The sequence below is a fragment of the Triticum aestivum genome, chromosome 5A (assembly GCF_018294505.1).
Source record: "Triticum aestivum cultivar Chinese Spring chromosome 5A, IWGSC CS RefSeq v2.1, whole genome shotgun sequence".
NCBI classification, from domain to species: Eukaryota; Viridiplantae; Streptophyta; class Magnoliopsida; order Poales; family Poaceae; genus Triticum; species Triticum aestivum.
This window is the reverse complement of record NC_057806.1, coordinates 462672421-462693997: the sequence shown is the minus strand read 5'-3', so window position 1 is coordinate 462693997 and position 21577 is coordinate 462672421. Positions and strand designations below refer to the sequence as shown.

Here is a 21577-nt window from a genome sequence, read left to right as displayed (position 1 = left end):
GTGTTATTTATGCTTAATGCTTGCTTATGAGATTATCTGTTTCTTTGTTGGTCGCTTCTCAATCTTTTGCTAGCCTTAATTTTGCACCAAGTATGATCACTACTTGTGCATCCAAAATCCTTTAAACCAGTTTTGCAACATGAGTCCACTATATCAACCTATATGCGGTATTCTTTTGCTGTTCTAAGCAAATTTGCATGTGCCATCTCTAATTTTCAAAATAAACTTCTCTTTTGTGTGTTTGTTTCGCTCGTGGAGCGGTAAGGGGTGGCTAATATTTTCCATGCTAGATGTGTTATTCTCAAGATGAGTGTTTATTCCCTTGTCATTGCACGAGAGTAAGGCAACGGTATTAGGGATGCCCAGTCCCGAAATGCAAAAAATGAATTTACTTTATGTTGTCAAATAATAAATTCCTTGGAAATTGTTGGTATGGAGGGCACCCGTGGATACGGTTAGCCATGGAAAGTGAAAGTATGGTGGAAAAATGGTTGCTTGTTGATATGCTTCAGTAATGGGCAAGGGATAACTTATTTTAGCGTTGATATTTTGAAAGACATGGTTGCTTGTTGATATGCTTGAGTATCTAAATTATTATGTCAAAACTAGACTATTGCTTTGAATCACAAAAAAAGTCCAAATGTCGATGCTATAAAGAAAAGAAATATGATATGACATGTTAGGCAGCATTCCACATCAAAAAATCTGTTTTTATCACTTACCTATGTCGGCATCCTGAGAACAGGGGTCCCTAGACTTGCCTGCCTGCGGCCCGTGGCGTTGCTGAGCCAGCAGGCCGTACGGCCCATCTTCACCAACAAAGCGCCCAAGACCCTCGCGAGGGGCCAAGCCTCGGGAGGCGAACGACGCAAGACCTCCTCCGGAGTGGCCTAGCTAGGCAGGCTCATGAGGAGCGGAGATATCAAGGCGAGGCAAACCTCATGAGGCTCTCGTGACGTGAGCCGTGACGATCGACACCAGGCGGGCGCCAGCGCGCACAGTGTCCTTGTTTCCTCTTTGGTGCAAAGGGGGGCAAGCGCAGTCGCGGAGTACCGAGGCATCAGGCAAAGGTTGCCATTTCGGTGCAACAAGACCAAGACCAAGGACTGCAAGACAGAGGTCATTGTGGAGCCCAGAACAGCGTCACCACCAGAACTTTGTGCAGGCGAAGACTACTTTTGTCAGGATAGCTTGTACTAGCTGCCCCCCTTCAAATTAACCCGCCATTGTTGGCTCCCTTCCCGCTCGATATTTGGGAAGAGGACCAGGGCCTCTATAAATAGGGCTAGCCACCACAGAGGAGGGGGGATGGACGGACCTTAATTTGAGAGAGACCACCTCACACACAAGCCCACCGAGCACAAGAACGCCTTAACCTCAGGAGGCCGTTCTGCCCTTGTATTGTTCATCAGCATCCCAAGTGGCAATGCACCACCACCACACCGGAGTAGGGTATTACACCACAACGGTGGCCCGAACCAGTATAAATCTTGTGTCCTTCTGTGTTGTGAGCACGTCGAGTTCGTCCGCAAGATCCTAGCAAGCTAGAGCGTAGATTGGTTGAAGGGAAAGACTTTGTGAGCACCCTAGTGTTCGAACCTTAAGGGTTTGCCGGGACCCCATACCCCGACATTTGGCGAGCCGGGTAGGGGTGCGCCGTAGCTTCCTTTCCGTCGCTCCATCTCTCCGTCGTCTCCATGGCCGATGCCCGCTGAGCGCCAGGCCTCCCTCGCCGCCCGTGTTGCTCAGACGGCTCCCGTCGGCGGGCCGCCTCGTCGATCTCCGTCCCCCACCGCCAACGCTGCCACCGGCCCGGTGGGAAATGAGCAGCAGACGTCCTTGCAACATCCTTCGGTGCGGCAGGACGGCTGCACCGTTACTCCATCACTCACTCCTGCTGGCTCTTCGTACCACGCGCACTGCGCTCCCCTAGAGGCGCGGGTCGCGTTCATCGCGGCAAACGAGCTCCTGCATTACCGCCCCGTCGACGACATCTATGAGGAGTGGCTCGACCGCGTCGCCGAGCTCGTCCGTGCCGTGGGGGGCTCTCTGGCGCCATCTCACTCTCTGCCTCCCCCTCAGCAGGCCGCGGGCAACGAGGCTCGTGGCGCGCCTCCACCACCTCGACCCCAAGATGGTGCCTTGGCGCCAAGGCGCGCGCCTCCGTGGCACGATCCGCCGCGCGCAAAGAAAGGAGCCGTCAAGAAATCTCGCGGCCGCGAGAAGCCGCACCAGCGCTCCCCGCGCCGCCAAACCGTGCACCGCCTGCAGTGGCACAGCACGGACCTCGCCAAGACCAAGCTCCGCCCCTGAAGCGGGCCCTGGTAACCACGGCAGGCTGCCGCGCCTTCACCCCTGAGCTGCGTAGCGTTGCGTGGCCAGGCAAGTTCAAGCCAGATCTGCCTCCTTGGTAAAACGGCACCGCCGACCCTGCAGAGTTCCTGCAGCTCTATGAGTTGAGCATCGAAGCGGCCAACGGCGACGAAAAAGTCATGGCGAACTAGTTTCCCATGGCTCTCAAGGATGGGGCCCGCTCCTGGCTCCTAAACCTACATCACTGCTCGATCTCCTCCTGGGACGAGATGTGCGACCGCTTCGTCGCCAACTTTTAGGGCACTCGTGACCGCCCACCGGTCGCGGGCGACCTACACCGCATCAAGCAACAGCCAGGAGAGACCCTCCAGAAGTACATCCAGCGCTTCAACAGCACCCGCCTCAAGATCCCCAAGGTCACGGATGAAGCCATTATCTCCGCGTTTTCCGACGGTGTCCGTGACGTCAAGACGAAGGAAGAGCTGGCCATCCATGAGGAGCTTTGCACATCTCAGGAGTTGTTCAACCTGGCAACCAGGTGCGCAAGAGCTGAGGAGGGGCGCCTCTCTCTCCTTGAGCTGCCAGCTCCAGGAGTGGAGGAAAAGAAGGCCAAGGCCAAGGATGTGAAGTGCAAAGAGGCAGTAGTGCTCACAGCAGAGCCCGATACCAAGCGAGGCAGAGATCAGCCCGAGTCATCCAAGAACGGCCGCCCATTCTGTGCTTTCCACAACCTGAACACCCACAACCCCAGCGACTGTCAAGAGCTCAGAGCTGTTCGAGAAGGACGCTTCGGCCAACGCCCCGAGCGCAACGAGCGGGGCTACGGCCATGGAGGAGGACGCAGAGGCGGACGCTAGGACGACTGTGGCCCATGCCAGGAGTGGCGTGACCAGCCTCGTGAGGACCGCTGGCAGGATCAACCTTGCGAGGGTGCCTGGAGGGACCCGCCTCATGAGGATCGCCCCCAGGGCAATGCTGGTCTTCCCCCGTTGCCGCCGCCAAGGAGGAACGACGACCATCACCAGGACGAGGGGGATGGGGGCTTCCAGGAGCCGCACATAGTCGCTTGCATCTTGGGCGGCGCTCAGGCCCCAGCCTTTCAGCGCATCTTCAAACAGTTCGCTCGTGAAGTAAACGCAGCGCTCCCCAAGCTCGAGGCCACATGCCCGCTCTGGTGGTCCCAATGCGCCATCACCTTCAGCTCGGCGGACCAACTCAAGTGTGCAGCCACCGCTGGCACGCTCCCAATGTTGTGCTCCCTAGTCATCAGCAACATGCAAGTCACGAAGACTCTCATCGACGGCGGTGCAGGGCTCAACGTCCTATCCGCCGACACGTTCGACAACCACCAAGTGCCCTATAAGCAGCTCCAGCCAACCAAGCCTTTCTCAGGAGTGACTGATGGTTCCACCACACCAATAGGGCAAGTCCGCCCGCCTATCACCTTCGAGGAGCGCAAGAATTACCGCATCGAGCTCATCGACTTCGATGTCGCACACATCCGCCTGGCGTACAATGCCATCCTTGGGTACCCAGCCCTGGCCAAGTTCATGGCAGTCACTCACCACGGCTACAACATTCTCAAGATGCCAGGAAGCGGGGGGATCATCACGGTCCCATGTGAAGAAAGGGATGCGATGTGCTCCCTTGAGCGCGCCTTCCAAGCCGCGGCAATCGACAACCCTGATAGCAGAAGTGAAGGCCCTCTGGAGACCATCCCCAAGAAGAAGCTACCCCGCCATGAAGGACCCCAAGAAGATGGCGTCGCATCAGGAGCCTCGTCAGGATCGGCGCCCACGCCAGGGGTTCCTCCCTCCAACGCGTAGGAAAGCGCGCCCGGCGCCCTCCTCAGGCAAGACTTGGGGGCTCTCTTCTGGAGGGCCTCAGACCTTGCCAATCTCATGAGGGAGGCGCTTGGGCACCACTTGGAAGCGTGCTTCACGGCACGTGTTCCTCAGAAGAGCATGGGGCGAGAAATGCCCACCACCCAGGAGTTCATCACTAAGACCACCCAAGAGCTACAAGACGCAAGAGCCATGTGTGGCGACAGCCGCTCACAGAGTGTGGCTCACCACCCAGGCGAGGGTGTTGAGATGCGCGCCTACATCGACATCCCAGGGCTCAACAGGGCCGCATCTCAGGAACGCTTCTAGCCATCACGCGCGGGCCGCTGTGAGGGTCCACCACACAGCTTTGTTCGCATGCCCTTTGGCTTGCCGAGCGTGGCGTCGGCCCATCAACGCAATGTGCGGCAAGTCCAAGCGGCTCAGGAGGCCAGGTTCCACGCTGTTCGGGAGGAGATGGCGACGGTCTTCAGGGAACCTCTTGAGCCCCCTGAGCCTCCCGAGGCTCAGGGTCCTACTGACTCATGAGGAGTCATTCCTTCGACGCGTGGCTTCCGCTGCACCAGCTCTACTTTGTCTACAGACCCAGGTGACATCTTCCAAGTTCATTTAAGCTGGGAGCGCCCCTCGGGCTGCACTATTCCCAGGCCGCGTGGGTCCGTCCCTGTGGCATGTATCCCTTTTACTTATGCCTTTAGCTTACCTTGCTGGGGGCGCCCCTCGGGCTGCATCATCCCCATGCTGCTCGGGCCGGACCCAGTGGCATGTATCTTCCTTCATTTATCCAAATCAATCTGCTTAACCTGCCAACTGCAATCACCCACCAACTGCTATCACCTGCTCTATCATCACCCCCCTCGGGGCCCCTACACAGGCATGGTGCTAGTGCATGGGTCCGTCCCTACCACGACCGACAAATCTGAGTGGTCGAGCTCTGGCTCGCGGCACGCGCCGTGCACGTCACCTCATCGGGCCCTCAGTGCCTTCACTTCATCCGGACCAACCAGCGGCAGGCAGGCGGCAGTAACGACAGACCATGTTTCTCCTTATGCCTGTTCACAGGAACCCCGCGGGAAGGATAGCAAGCGGCACCGCGAGTCTCCTTTCCTCTCGCACGACTCGCTTGCGCGTTAAAGGGGGGGCTCCTGAGCATCGCAACTCGGGAGCTCTTACTGGCTCTCCAGCCCTCACCCCCTGGCCTTGACCACGGCATCGCGACCTGACATACCAGCGGCGGCTGAGCTCGCTCGAGGGCCGGGACCTGAGGACGTAGAGCATTAAGAGGAGCTCGGGAGAAGGAAAACTCGCACGGGCCGGCCTAGCTATGTCGCGTAAGATGACATGCATCCCTAGCGCAACATCGAGAATCACCGCGAAGTCATCAAGATAATTTTCGCCCTCAGATCAGCAAAATATTCGGGCCTAATAGTCGCTCGCACCATGCCGCAACCCCGTTGCGGCCAAGTCATCTTGCTTTCTTCCCTTGCCATGGCTGCTTGGGCGCTAAGGGGGACCTCCTGAGCATCCCGCCTCAGGAGCTCTTACTGGACCTCGGGTCGCGCACCTCCTGGCCTTGACCATGGCATCGTGACCTGGCATACCAGCGACGGTTGTAGCCGCCTTGGGATCAGGACCCGTCAGCATAGAGCAACAAGCTATCGCGAAGAAAGAAAGGGGAGGCCGAGCCTTAACGGGCGCACGTTCATCAAATTTTCATAACAAGGAAAATAGGTACAAAGGCATTGCAGATCCTTACATGCCCCCACGGGGCGATTCGTGCTTCTTCGCAGGAAACAAAGGCTGATGCTAAGGGGGATCCTATCTACATCCTCCCATGGCGGATGCCATCATCAACAGTGGGCCATGGGAGGCCAGCGCCAACCCCATCCAGATCAGCGGCGGCCAGGCGCCGCAGCCTTGCCCTGGGCACGGCGAGAGCTCGGGGGGGCGTAGCTGTCGTCGCTCGTCTCCGGAGTCTCGTAGAGCTTAGGAGAACTGCTGGACTCCCAAGGGCTGCTGCTGCTGGAGTAGTCGCGGGCGGAGCGCGCATCAGCCTCGCGCTCCTCTCCAGAGCAGCACTCTAGGCGGCGGCCCTCAGTGTCGAAGACCTTGAAGAGAAGCGTGGAGGCACCGTCGTACTCGAAGTGAATCGCGAGGGCACCCCTCGCGCGACAGATCCGTGCAATCTCTCCCCAGCCGCGAGTCATGAAGATTTTGCCAATGGGGACCGCTTCGATCTTTGCTCTGATCGCCGGAGTGCCACAATCGGCGTGCTGCAGCCAGAACTCGAGAGGCCCCCTCGGCGGCATCACGTCGGAGAAGAACCGTGGGAAGCGGATCCAGGAGTTCGAAGGCGTCGGCATCCACAGCACCAGCTCGCGCGAGGAGTCCGCCGCGTGAACGTCCCGCGTCGCTGAGGCGCGGTGACCCCGGGTGCGGTGTGGGTGATGCTGCTCTCCACTTTGTCCTCCTGAGCCTACGGCTTGGGCGTACAGGGGTATTGGGTACCCCGGTGGAGGCCACACGCACAAAGGCCTCGCCACCACCTGCAACGCCGCCTCGTCACGGCGATGCATTGACCTCTTCTTCGGCGGGAGTGGCTCTGGGGCATCCCGGGGGGCTTTCCCCTTCTCCTCGGCGGAGAATCTTCTGATGGGCGTCGTTGGAGCAAGCAGTGGAGCGAGAAGGAGGAAGCAAGCAAGGAAGAGATGGGCAACGGGGGCTTCGCCCCCCTCCCCATTTATAGCAAGAGAAGGCCAACCGGCGTCTCCCGCGATCGCAGGTAATGGTGGTTTCCCTTGCATGTTGCAGGGAACTGTCAAGTCGTGCAGTCGCCAAGGCAAAGTGAGGAAGCAGAGACCCCCAGGACCAATCAACCGCCACACGTCAACCGAGGCCGCAGGCTTTTGGGGCCCGCGGCGCTTCGAGCTTGACCCTTGGCTTCGCCATGAAGCCAAGCCCGCGCGCACCTTGGGCCCGGGTGCTACTGTCGGCATCCTGGGAACGGGGGACCCCAGACTTGCCTGCCTGCGGCCCGCGGCGTGGCTGAGCTAGCAGGCTGTACGGCCCATCTTCACCAATAAAGCGCCCAAGACCCTCGCGAGGGGCCAAGCCTCGCAAGGCGGACGATGCAAGACCTCCTCTGGAGTGGCCTAGCTAGGCAGGCTCACGAGGAGCAGATATATCAAGGCGAGACGAACCTCACGAGGCTCTCGTGACGTGAGCTGTGACGATCGACACCAGGCGGGCGCCAGCGCGCACAGCGTCCTTGTTTCCTCTTTGGTGCAAAGGGGGGCAAGCGCAGCCGCGGAGTACCGACGCATCAGGCAAAGGTTGCCATTTCGGTGCAACAAGACCAAGACCAAGGACTGCAAGACGGAGGTCATCGTGGAGCCCAGAACAGCGTCACCACCAGAACTTTGTGCAGGCGAAGACAACTTTTGTCAGGATAGCTTGTACTAGTTGTCCCCCTTCAAATTAGCCCACCATTATTGGATCCCTTCCCACTCGATATTTGGGAAGAAGACCAGGGCCTCTATAAATAGGGCTAGCCACCACAGAGGAGGGGCGATGGATGGACCTTAGTTTGAGAGAGACCACCTCACACACAAGCCCACCGAGCACAAGAACGCCTTAACCTCAGGAGGTCGTTCTGCCCTTGTATTGTTCATCACCAGCCCAAGAGGCAATCCACCACCACCACACTGGAGTAGGGTATTACACCACAACGGTGGCCCGAACCAGTACAAATTTTGTGTCCTTCTGTGTTGCGAGCACGTCGAGTTCGTCCGCAAGATCCTAGCAAGATAGAGCATAGATCGGTTGAAGGGAAAGACTTCGCGCGCACCCCAGTGTTCGAACCTTAAGGGTTTGCCGGGACCCCATATCCCGACAACCTACTCGAGGACGAGCAGGAGTTAAGCTTGGGGATGCTGATACGTCTCCAACGTATCTATAATTTTTGATTGTTCCATGTTGTTATATTATCAATCTTGGATGTTTTATAATCGTTTTATAGTCATTTTATATCATTTTTTGGTACTAACCTATTGACATAGTGCCAAGTGCCAGTTGTTGTTTTTTTTCATGTTTTTTACATCGCAGAAAATCAATATCAAACGGAGTCCAAATGCCATGAAACTTTATGGAGAATTTTTATGGTCCAAAAGGAACACAACGGGCCCTGGCTATGCCTGGGGGGTGCCCCGAGAGGAGCACAACCCACCAGGGCGCGCCAGGAGGCCCAGGCGCCCCCTGGTGGGTTGTGCCCACCTCGGGTGCCCCTCGGACCGCCTCTTTGCTCTATAAATACCCCAGTATTCTAGAAACCCTAGGGGAGTTGACGAAATATTGATCCAGCCACTGCAGAGTCCAGAACCACCAGATCCAATCTAGACACCATCTCGAATGGGGTTCACCACCTTCATTGGTTCCTCTCCGATGATGCGTCAGTAGTTCTTTGTAGACCTTCGGGTCCTTAGTTAGTAGCTAGATGGCTTCCTCTCTCTCACTGAATTCTCAATACAATGGTCTCTTGGAGCTCCATATGATTTAACTATTTTGCGTGTGTTTGTTGGGATCAGTGAACTTTGAGTTTATCATCAGATCTATCTTTTTATATCCACGAAAGTATTTGAGTTTCTTTGATCTCTTTTATGCATGATTACTTATAGCCTCGTATTTATTCTCCAATATTTGGGTTTTATTTTGCCAACTTGATCTATTTATCTTGCAATGGGAAGAGGTGCTTTGTAGTGGGTTCGATCTTACGGTGCTTGATCCCAGTGACAGAAAGGGAAACGACACATATGTATCATTGCTACTAAGGATAAAACGATGGGGTCTATCTCTACATAGATAGATCTTGTCTACATCATGTCATCATTCTTATTGCATTACTCCGTTTCTCCATGAACTTAATACACTAGATGCATGCTGGATAGCAGTGGATGTGTGGAGTAATAGTAGTAGACGCAGGCAGGAGTCGGTATACTAATCCTGGACGTGATGCCTATATAATGATCATTGCTTGGATATAGTCATAAATATTTTAAGTTTTGTCAATTGCCCAACAGTAATTTGTTCACCCACTATTTGCTATTTTTCTCGAGAGAAGCCACTAGTGAAACCTACGGCCCCCGGGCCTTTCTTCTCATATATTTGCCTTTGTGATCTACTTTTCTCTTGCATTTATTTTTAGATCTATTAAACCAAAAATACAAAAATGCTTTGCTGCACTTTATTTTATTTGCGATCTATTTATCCAATCTACTACAACCTTTTTACCGTCACGCACCAATTTCTGGCACCATTACCCGAAAAGGATTGACAACCCCTTTAACACGTCGGGTTGCGAGGATTTGTTATCTGTGTGAAGGTGTTGTTTACGTTGTGTTGCTTGGTTCTCCTACTGGTTTGATAACCTTGGTTTCATATCTGAGGGAAATACCTACCGCCACTGTGCTGCATCATCCCTTCCTCTTTGGGGAAATACTGATGTAGCTTCAAGCGACATCATGTACTTGGATCACTTGAGAGGACGCGTCGCCTCGAGCTTGGGGAGGGCCGCGTTCACCTCACGAGCGAACTTCTTGAAGATGCGATGAGAAGCAGGGGACTGAGCGCCACCTAGGATGCAAGCGATGGCACGAGGCTCTTGGAAGCCCCCGGCCCCGTCGTCTTGGTGGTGGTTGTCGGTGTCAAATCCGGCATATCTCGTAGTAGGGGTGCTAAGCTAGGCATCTTGGAGCGATGGTAACATGGACATGGAATTTTACCCAGGTTCGGGCTCTCTCGAAGAGATAATACCCTACATCCTGCTTTTGATTGTATTCATATGGGGTGTAGTACATAGTACATGTATCTACCACGAAATTGTTCTAATGAATATCAGATGTTCTATTGACTAGCCTGGCCTCGGTTTATATAACACACCAGAGGCCTAGGGGTTAGAGGAGTCCTCGTCTTGGGTGCCAAGTCTTGTGGAATCCTCCTCGTATGCGGCATGGGCTACCCAAAGTGGCCCATAAGTGAACCGCCGTGGGGGTCCTCAGCCCGATCCAGCTGGTCGGGAGATGACATGGTGAGTACCCTCTAGTCCAGGACACCCTCAGTATCCCCTTGAACCGGTCTTCAAGTTGGGGACGCTCCCCGATTCTTCCAAAGTGCTCTTTATCTTCGGTCGTCGGTCTTGAAAACTGGTTCAATCAAATCTTCCCAACTTTGATCTTGAGGATTGACGAGCTGAATCCGAAGTGTTTACACGTCGGGCATCCGAGGAGCCCTTTAAGTTTTCGGCCTTTATCAATGCCTTGTTATTTTTACGCCACACCTCGTGTTTGAAGTTGTTCCCGTGCGGTGGTGCCCTCTTACGTCCGAGCTCCAACACCAGGCTGTATCCGAACTCCAAAGTCGGACTGTATCTGAGCTCCAATGTCGGACTGTATCCAAGATGTCATAGATCACCTTCGCTCGAAAAAGTCAAAGGAGTTTAGTCGAGCTTAATACCAGAAATGTCCTCTATAGACCCAGCCACTTGCATCTGAGCTTTATGTCAGACTGCTTCCGAGGTGATGCACCACCTCGGGCTTGGGCTGATTGTTTGCGGATTTTATTTCCGATTGATGCAATTTATTTACTGACGAGATATATAGCCAGTAGCCCTCAAGGTGTGTGTCGGCCTAAAATCTGAGATGCACATTAGAGGAGATAGAGATCGGCGGCTGGGCCCTTGAGAGAGGGTTTTGAGAAGTCGTTGTAATATATTATCTTGATGCCGGATAAGTCCCAGATGGTACCTATTGTTGTCTGAAGACGTGTTTTCCCATAGTTCGGTCATGCTGAACACTGAGCACTTTGAATTTTCTGCATTGAATAGGCAATGCAGTAGCCCTTGAGACACTGGTCGGGTGGAAACACCAGGTCAGGGGATCGATGTGCCCCTTTAATATTAGTAAATGATAAGCCTGAAGCCTAGTAGCCCCCGAGCCTTAATGTGGGCACGGGTGGCTGAATTAAGGATCGATATCTGGAGTAAAATCACAAATTATGTGTAATGATTCTACGTATCTAAGTACTCTACATCATTAATGCTCGGATCCGCATTGTACAAAACTTTGATGACCGATCATCGGCTTCAACCTCCTCGGCCGGTAGCCGGGGAGTGTTTGTCCTACTTTATAAAGCTTTATGAGGGCAAAGATTTACGACAAACAAGGCAATTCAGTTATAAGGTTTTATAAATAAAGGCACACGGAGAGATATGCTATACTACTATTAAACGTAAGAAACATCTTCTAGGAAAAATAATTCCTTTATGGGTACCTTTTCCCAGGCTATCATGATGACCATGATCGAGAAACCTCAGCTCCGATCAATGTGGGAGGAAAATATTGAGGATTTAGTTTGGGGAAAGTTCCCGAACTCTATGGTCTAATGAACCGAAATTTTCACTTCCGTCGTTGCCGACCAATTATATCCGTTAAGATGGCTAGCTTTCGGCTTCACCCAGTCTGAGGTACTAACGCGGATTACCCGGTAGTAACAATCACAAAGGTGCTCCCTTTACCGCCTAGCCGAACAATCGGGAACGTAGGGGTAAGCACAGGAGCCAGGCAACCCAGTTTGGCCAAAATCTTAAGTCAAATTGATGCATATTTATGGCTTTATAACGATAATTATGGAAAGCAGCACTTGTAAACTGAATACAAATGCCGATGATATGTTTATTTTGACTCCGTTGCGACCATTTGTCAGTTGAAAGTGGCCCATCATCGGCTTCCACCCCCTTGTAGATGCTACGCAGGGTGTTTCCGCAATAACAAAACAACCATTAGCCGACGTCTCGGTTCCCGAAGGCGGTCTCGTTAGCGGAAATGAGACAATCAGGTATGCGGGCTTTATAACTTTCACTTAGTAATAGGAGCTTAAAGTTGGGAGGCCAGTTACTAGCCCCCGGTTAGTGTTCGGCAACAGCCGAGGTCAAGCCGTAAACACGCCGGCCAATGTTATGAACGGCCCGTCATTTAACATGGGGTGACCTCTATCGATCGTATAGTTTAACACAGTCATTGGATTGCTGACCAGTTTGCACTTATTTTGACAGTCAGTTTTTGGCTTTCTCCACTGAGGCACTTAACCATGCGAGCTGGAAACACAATGGCAGTGGTGCTCCCTTCTTACATCTAGTCGAACAAAGCGGAACGTAGGAGGCAAGCACAGGAGTCAGGCAATCCAACTATTGACCAAAGACACAATTCGAAACTGATGCATATAAACCAATATCCAAGAACATTTTGCCGAGGACTCCATGGAGTACCTTGGCTTTTGAGGGGTTCAGCTCTAGTTGCAACCCTGCGTTGTTATTGCCGAAGCTTTAAAGGTGTCCGGTTTTGTACTCCAAGACTTATGTCGGAGACACACAAATAGGTTAAGAGTGCCATAAGCTCAGAAAACCAAAAAAACTCACATAAAAACTTTACATCTAAATTAGATCAGGTTTTTTGGTGTCAATCCCAAATTGGTATTAAATTTTCTCTACTTCTGTTGTGCTTTAACATGACACATCCGATCTCTAAACTTTAAGTAGGCCAGCCTTCGGCTTCAACCTCCTTATACCGAAAGAGGAGTGCTTCTCCGAGGCTAGTTTAGCGGACTAAACTCGAGCGGCTTTAGAGAGAAGCTAGGCTATCCGGCTATTGACCATATACTCGAGTCGAAAAAGGAGTGGTAGAAAAAGTCTTTGCAACGACTAAGAAGAAAAGTTTTATTATAAAATGGCTCATATAATTTAAGAGCCCCCAGTTAACATGGGAAAGGAAGTGTTTTTAACAAACAATGTTTGTTGACAAACTAAGTTTTTGACACAAATATAATGTTTGGTCGAACCGAACAAGAATTAAAAAACTGAGCATGGAAGCGACTTAGCTGGTTAATGCGCTCGATGTCGATGCGTGGCCTGAGCTTACGGTGGGACGAGGTCCCAACCCCCAAGCCAGTCCCGAGGTGGCGGAGAGAAGAGCCGAAGTGGCGACATAGCACGACCAATGTGGCAAGGTGGAACCCCCAGTCCAACCGAGGCGACGGAGCAGGCCGGCAGTATGACGCCGAAGTCCCCGATGTGGGTAAATGAAGTGATGACGAAGCCCTTGGACCAACCGAGGTGCCGTGGTACGTTGGTACGCCGAGGTGACAGCGCTGCCCAACCCGGATCATTTACCTATGCACAAAAGATAGTGCAAGCCGGAGGGAGGCCGGCGTTGCCCTGAGAACGATCCTCACGAGGTTGATCCCTCCAGGGATCCTTGCGAGGCTGGCCCTGCCAGCGGTCCTCACGAGGCTGATTGCGCCAGTCCTTGTGGGGGTCGCGGTTGTCCCGGCACCCTCCTCGTCGGCCTCCTCCATGGTCGTAGCCCTGGTTGTTGCGCTCGGGGCGGCGACCAAGGCGCCCGTCGCGGATGGCCCTGAGCTCTTGGCAGTCATTAGTGTTGTGGTTGTGCACGTTGTGGAAGACGTAGAACGGGCGGCTACCCTTGGATGACTCCGGGTGGTCGCAGCCACGCTTCATTTCTGGTTCAGCCGCGAGCACAGTCGGCCCCTTGCGCTTCACATTCTTGGCCTTGGTTTTCTTGTCTTCTAGGTCAACCTCCGGGAGCTCGAGGAGGGAAAGGCGTCCTTCTCAGCTCTTGCGCACTTGGTTGCCATGTTGAACATCTCCAGAGCCGTGCATAGGTCCTCGTGTATGGCGAGCTCCTCTTTCATCTTGACGTCGCGGACGCCATCAGTGAACGCCGAGACGATGGCCTCATCTGACACCTTGGGGATCTTGAGGCGAACGCTATTGAAGTGCTGGATGTATTTGTGCAAGGTCTCTCCTGGCTGTTGCTTGATGCGCTGCAGGTCACCGGCAGCCGGTGGACGGTCGCGAGTGCCCTGGAAGTTGGCGACGAAGCGTTCTTGCATCTCATCCCAGAAGGAGATCGATCCCGCGGGGAGGCTCAGGAGCCACGAGTGCGTGCCATCCTTGAGGGCCATGGGAAACCAGTTCGCCATGACTTTCTCATCGCCGCTGGCCGCCTCGATGCTCAACTCGTAAAGCTGCAGGAACTCGGCAGGGTCAAGGGTGCCGTCATAGCGCGGAGGCATGTCTGGCTTGAACTTCCTGGCCAGACGACGCGGCGCAGCTCCGGAGTCAACGCGCGACATCCCACCGTGGTCACCGGGGCCCGCCGTGGAGGTGGTACCTGATATTGGCGCTCGCGCACCACCACTTCGGGCGGAACACGGTCTTGACGTGGCAGTGCGGGGAGCGCATGCACCTCTCCTTGCGGCCGCTGCACCACTTGGCAGCTCTCCTTGTCGCGTGCTGGCGCCCTGCGCGGCGGGTCGCGCCGTGGGGCTTCACGCCTTGGCTTGGGGACAATGTCTTGCCTGAGAGGTGGAGGAGGCGCGCCGTGGGCCACGTCGCCCGCGAAAGACGGTGGGGGAGGCGGCGAGTGGGGCGATGCAGGGGCCTCTCCGGCGGCGCTGACGAGCTCGGTGATGCGGTCCAGCCAGTCCTCGTAGAGGTCGTCGGTCGGGCAGTAGCGCAAGAGCTCGCATGCCATGAGCAATGCGGCTCGCGCGTTCGCTGGCCCTCGGTTGGCGTGAGACGATGAAGCGGCATCCGGAGTTAGCAATGAGGTGGTTGTGTGCCCATCACGCTGCACAGAACACCGCATCGACGAAGCCTGTTGCTCGTGGGCCGCGGGACCGGTGGCAGCGTTGGCCGCAGGCGATGGGGAACAGCGGGGAGCATCGTCCCCTGCAGACGCCGTCTGGGCGACACGGGCGGCGAGGGCAGCCCGGCGCTCAGCACGAACTCGATGAGCATCAGCCATGGGAACGGCAAAACGGTGGCGAATCGACTGGAGGAAGAGAGGCTCCAATGCACCCCTACCTGGCACGCCACATGTCGGATTCTGGGCTCCGCAAACCCTGGATAGATTCGAACTCTGGGGTGCGTGCGAAGAACTCAACCTCCCCAGCCCGCCTACTCATCGCTCTCACTGCCTAGCTCAATGAACTGGAAAGAAATGGGACAAGGCAGTTTACCCAGGTTCGGGCCACCCTGCAGTGTAAAACCCTACTCTTGCTTTGTAGTGGATTAGCCTCGATGTGGGCTGAGGATGAACTAGTACAGTGGGAGAACAACCTCAGAAGGTGTGTTCTTGTGTGGGTGTGAGCTGGTGAGGGAGGAGTGGATCCGATCCCCCTCTATGGTGGTGGCTAGGCTATATTTCTAGTGGCCTTGGTCCTCTTCCCCCAAAATGAAGGCGGGAAGGGATCTCACAACGGCCAAATTCGAAGGGAGACAACTAGTACATCTTATCCTCACAAAAGGTGGTCTTCGCCTGCAAAGCTTCTGGTCGTGACGCCATGGTGGGCTCGGTGATGACCTCTGTCCTGCCGTCCTGGCGGTCTTGGTCTTGTTGCATGGGAATGAAAACCTTTGGCTGATTCCTCGAGACTCCGCGTCTGCGCTTGCCTCCTTAGCATCAAAGAGGAAACTGCTGTACTGCGCCCGCTGGCGCCCGCCTGGCCTTGGTCGTCATGACTTGCGTCATCCGAACCTCACGAGGTGGAGGCTTGCATAGAGATCTCCGCTCCTCAGGAGTCAGCCTGAGGAGGCCGCTCTTTCTTGAGGTCTTGGCATCGTCCGCCTCGCGAGGGTCTTGTGTTGTTGATGCTGAAGATGGGCCGTACCAGGCCGTCGATGGAGCCACGCTGTGGGCCGCAGGTAGGCAAGTCTGGGCACCCCCGTTCCCAGAACACCGACAACAAGGTTGGCGATTATTAGGGTGGTCGGAGTCATACTCTGCTAGAGTTGCTCTGACAGCACAACGCATTTGTATCATGAGTGGCGTGCACCTTTTTACTGGGAATATGGGAAGCTTTATTGCTTTAACTAGGTGATTTCACCGTGTGTTGCTGCGAGAATTTAAAGATTAATTGTGGATGAATTGTGTATGAGTGGCCTAAATCAAAAGCCAGTATTATTTCCGGAAGTAACTGTGTGTGGACAAAGAGTATGAATGTACACTTGACCAATGGTGGTACAACAATTAAATTGGGGTATGCATGTACTACAAAATAGTGTTAGTGAATAATGATGTGACACATTTGATGATGTGGATGGCTGCATGTTGAGAGAATTAGAGTTAGTGGTGATTAACTATTTAGGTAACTAGATGATACCTCACACGTTTTCGCGGGATAGTTTACAACATATTTCAATGATATTTCTTGTATGAAACATGAATATTTGGAGTAATAATATAAGAGCTAGAACTGAAATATATATAATTTACCGTGTTTGATTATTGTATAGTTGTATAATATTTATTAAATGTAAATATCATAATAGAATAGAAATTTTAATGCATGTTTGCATGTTGAGGTGGGTCTTTTCCCATGCACATGTTGCATGATGATGTGGCATGCTTGCATGTTGCAAGAAATAGGGATAGGTCTTTTTTATGCATATTGTGTGATGAGGTGGCATGCTTGTATATTGAGAGAAATAGGTATATGGGACTGGTAATTTAAATATAGAAGATATATGATCACGTCCGATTACAAACCGTCCTAAGGGAGTGTGAGCGAATGGCGCTCGGGCGCGTTTGCTCCTTCATGTAACAGCGTGAACGAGTGGATGTGGTTAAATGAAGTAGTTGTAAATTCAAGTGCAATAAATACTCTGCATGTTTGTTTGTCTAACAGGTTTAAGATTAATTAAGAAATGATGATTTCAAATCCTAATTTACAAATAGATTTAGTTCTTGTTCGCAGTGCAAATAAATGGCCTAGCACATTGTCATTTGTCTAGCAGATTTGGGTCCAAGACGATAACATTTCATAATTTGCCAAATGAGAACTTTTCATGTTCCTTGTGCAAATGATGATTACATTTCAGTATTTGCAAATTAGGATTTGTTCATGTTCACCGTGCAAAAATTGCGATTACATTTTACAATTTGAAAATGAGAAAGGTGTAACAGTTCTCGGGTGCCTCTAAACCCTCATGAATAGTAAATTTATAAAAAAAATATCTAAACTTTTAGGGATCAAAGATGAACAAATATTTGATGTTCTTGCAAAGTTTCAGCAACAAATAACCTTCGTGGGGCTCTCACCAGAAAAACAAAATCACTGCTTAAAAATGTACATAAACTTTGAACAATAATTTTGTTTTTTTAGGTGAGGGCTCCTTGAATGTTATTTTTAGCTAAAACTTTGCAAGATCATCAAAAGTTTGATCTTGTTTGATGTCCCAAAGTTTCAGATTTTTTGTTTTCTTAATTATTTTGAATTTACTATTTATAGAAGGTGTAGGGGCATGCGGGTACTAAAAATCCCATCTCTTTGAAAATTGGGATTTGTTTATGTTCGCCTTGAAAAAAATGCCCTAGCACATCGTCTGCTTTCTAGTAGGTTGGGATTAATTAGACCTAATACAAAAATCTAATACGGAATGCATTGAAGAGGCTGACGTCAGGTAGGCACTTTTGACAAAGAGCAAGCGAGCTCGGGTACTCTTTGGAGTTTCCGGTCCTATGACCTTCTTTGGTTTGGAGGAATTTCATAGGAATATTACAGGGTAGGATTCTTATAGAAATTATTTTTAGAGTCCTTTGGTTCATAGGAATGAGTTCCATTCCTATATAGGATTTCTTTCTATCCTTCACATTTCATAGAAAAATAAACATGAGTCTAGACTCAATGAAATTTTTTCTATGATGCGAATCAAATGTCATCTGTTTTTTAGTCCTACTCATAGATACATGTCATTTCATTTTTCAAAAAAAATCTACTTCTATGATAATCATATCCTATGAACCAAAGAAAGCCTAAGGCTGCTAGCAGTAAGAAGAAGGGTGGACATTCGTTTGGCCAGCGGTCTGAAGCCAACCAACAAGGCACGGGCCTACTTAGCGCAGAGGTCTGCCATACAATTACCATCCCTCGGAACACTGCGCCTGAGTAGGTGCACCTGCCATACAATTATGATGTATGCCCTCACCGTACTCTATAGAATACAGTACTACTCAGTACTAGCTAGGCACGTAACCGCAGAATGTACTGGGTGGAAATACAGTGCAACACACATACACATCCATTCTTCAGATGCAGTGTTCTTAATATTATCATGATCACAAGGTGCTTCAGATCCGGGCACCAAGCACACCACCACCATTTCTTACTGTAACCATGGGGTCCTTCTAGTTCATAGGGCACAACGAACATATTTACAAGTTGGCACTTAGAAAGAAGGAAAGAAAAAACAGCAATATATGTACAACAGGGGACACTTTGGGCCGTGTTTTCCTCCAATTTATGTGAACGGTCATTTCTCGGCGTCTGATCCAGCGTGGGATGCTGGGTTTGGCTTGAACTCCTCCTCGAGGTTTTCGATGACAGGCTCCACCGCGGCGTCGATCTTGTCGCTGAGCGCTTCAATCTGCAACGACTAGACGGTCAGCAGGGAAATTTCCTAATGCATAGTACTAGGGACGGTAGAGAAGAAACCGTCTTTAACAGGATGGAAGGATAGCATATGCATTGATCTCGAATCAAGATGCAATGCGTGCCATACCATTCAATTTTAGCTATTCTAAAATAAATTCAATTTTCCTTGTATGACTGCAGAAAGTTTGAAATTTGAGCTATCAAAAGCGTGTTCGGAGAGAAACTGAGAAACCATAGAAACAGTCTATATATGTACTACCAAGTAAAGTAAGCACATGCTTTCCTCATCCCAAAGTCTTCCAATTCTTTTGTTTGCAGTAGCAGCATGACCGCAGATATGTTATTGAATATTTCGTTGATTCCTTGCAAGCAACAGCTAACTTAACGAATAATCTGAATTGGTCAGAAATTGCTCTTGCATAGTTGTATATATTATTCTTAGCAGTAACTTTCACTAACATTTAATGTTCACACATGTAGGATGTATACTTGTTTATTATCCCTAAAATGTATATACAACGTAAGCAATTATATCATGTATACTTGTCTATTATCTTTAAAATGTGTATATAATGTAAGCAAGAACATCATCAAGCAGGAACATGAATAAGTCACCACGAACCTTCTTAATCATGACTTCAGCCTTGTGTGCATCCTTATCGACTTCCTCCGCAATGTACTCAAGCTCCTCGGCCAACTTGTGCAGGGACCCATCCTCCGGTAGGGAATTGGCCACATTAGCAGCGAACTTCTCCGTCACCTCGGAGGCCCGCTCCAAAACGTCCAAAGCAGTTTCCACGTTTTCGATCGCCTTGTCTAATATTACAAATCAATGATTTCAGCAAGAGCTTGATTTCAAATGTCAATGCCCAAAAAAAAAACTATTCCTGAAGTCATGGGACTTTGCAAGGTTAATTCCAGGACTCTGAAAGTCTGAACCTTCTGTCGACTGAAGAATATGACTTTGCAGGATAAATATCAGGTGTGGTCTAGCTTAGAACCCTAGCTACTTTGCAGAATTAGTTCGATCCCAAGAACTTGCATCCGGATTGGTGAGTTGGTGTCTGAAATCCATCCCTCTTTCAGTGCCTATCTATCGTTCTTGTGTTGCGAATATCTGAGGTTCTGTTCTAAGCTGTCTGCAGGATTGGTAGCTGTATTGTGTGGATCAAAATCGAGACGAAATCGTAGTATTGGAGTGTGTGTGTGTATGTACCTTCCATCTGCCTGGCCCTCTTGTAGAACGGCACGGCCGTGTAGACTACGCCTCCGAGCACCATCTGCACCCTGCGAAAAAGAGCATGAGAGAAGGGGATGGTCAGTCGCGAACTCGCGATTCATCCCACAGGAGCCGCACAGATTACAGAGGTACAGTATGTGGCACTGAGCCCGTAAATCCCCACCAGATAGGTAACATCGGCAGCGGCGAGAAGCCGAGGCGTCGGCGGCCCGCGGCGTCGACGGCGGCCGCGGCCTGGTCCGCCGGAACCACATCAGACTTCCCGAGGAAAACCCACCTATCAACAGAGATCAAAACCAAAATTTACACAAAATCCACGGGTTGACTTGGCCCAGCGCACAAAATACCCGAAGTCTTGATAGGAGTAGACGTACCCGGAGTCGATATCGCTCGGATCCGCAGCAGAGTCGCCGGCAGATGGCTTCTCGCTGGTGCTGCACCGGAGGAGGAACGTCGCACGAATCAGGAAAAAAAAGGGGCATCAAATTGCATCCCCCAATCAACCATGAATTGAGAAGAAACAGAGGGAAAAAATAAGGTGGCCGTATACCGTGGGTCTTCCTGGGCGGGCAGGGCGGCGGCGGTAGGCGGCACGGCGAGCGTCGCCATGGATTTTGGAGGGTCGATTCGAAGAGCAGAAGCTATGAGTGGACGGAGGGGAAGAAAGAAAGGAAGCAGGAGACGATTTGCGCGTGAGAAATGTAGGAGTAGTGTGGTGTGGTTGGTAGCAGTGCTTAATCATGTGAGGGTCCGAGTCAGCATTAAATTGCTAGCGCAAAATCTGTACGATCTATGTACGACAAGACTCATCTGGGTGTGATGGGCCCAAACCTCGGGAAAAGGGCCTGTCGCTTATCGTACACATCGTATGATAAAATTGATCGTATGTGAGGCAGTTTCGATTGCAGTGTGAGTAGAAACAAATCTTATCTGTTTTTGACGCGAAGACAAATCTTATCTACTACGTACACGTGTGTTGGGATTAGTTCTACTTCTACAGTGAGTTTCTGCAAAATAATGCAAAAGTGCCCAAGAAAACAGTAAATTAGCAAGAAAAGTAGAAAAATGTTCAAAATAATGTGAGTTGTTTGTGACAAACATTGACGAGTGTTTCGACTGCGTGTAAAGTTTTGTGAAGAAAAAACATCTGTAATGCTAGAGACAAAGAAAAACATATGCTTAAACAATACTACTACTATTTTTGAAAGCATTTTAAGCACTGGCTTTTTTTCCTTGGACCTTTGCGAATGTCATTCTATCATAAACTCTTGTTTGCCGGCAAGAAAACAGTTTTTGTTTTTAAAAACAATAGTTTCTACATTTTCTGTTCATCTGGGTGCATGGACCCGGGAGTAGAATGACACTTTCAGTATAACGCGCGCTTGTGCTAAGCTCAGGTATCCATGTTGCTCGGATATGGCGATGTTTCTTTTACGTAGTTATCTTAGTGAAGACATTGTTTGGATATGCCTAGTCTAATTTTTCAAGTGAAAACCAACTCTTCAAGTGAAAACCAACGGTCGTGCTTGAGCGTTGTTCCCTTTCTGAATGCGTTGTTGTTGAAGAATCTCGTTGTCCATGTGATGTCAAGAGATGGTTGTTGCGGGTATGGTTATTGTTGTAGTTTGTCGATCACGGATCTGACCGCTTGGAGTTTTTTTTCCCCGTCTTATAT

At 51.0% G+C, this 21577-nt stretch overlaps 1 protein-coding gene across 1 annotated transcript; it reads right to left on the bottom strand.

The window, feature by feature from the left end:
• Positions 1–18286: 18286 nt before the first annotated feature.
• Positions 18287–20640, bottom strand: LOC123104040 (uncharacterized). Its single transcript, XM_044525761.1, has 6 exons — positions 20453–20640; positions 20277–20336; positions 20066–20179; positions 19879–19949; positions 19285–19478; positions 18287–18654 (listed from the first exon to the last, which is right to left on the bottom strand). The coding sequence occupies exons 1-6, from the start codon at positions 20509–20511 to the stop codon at positions 18541–18543; spliced, it is 612 nt and encodes a 203-aa protein (XP_044381696.1). The 5' UTR covers positions 20512–20640; the 3' UTR covers positions 18287–18540.
• Positions 20641–21577: the final 937 nt, after the last annotated feature.

Coding starts and splice junctions, on each gene's coding strand:
- LOC123104040 (XM_044525761.1), bottom strand. CDS start 20,511: ATGGCGACGCTCGCCGTGCCGCCTACCGCCGCCGCCCTGCCCGCCCAG. Junction 20,337..20,452: donor CCCGCCCAGGAAGACCCACG/GTATACGGCCAC, acceptor CCTCCGGTGCAG/CACCAGCGAGAAGCCATCTG. Junction 19,950..20,065: donor CTGCCGATGTTACCTATCTG/GTGGGGATTTAC, acceptor TCTTTTTCGCAG/GGTGCAGATGGTGCTCGGAG.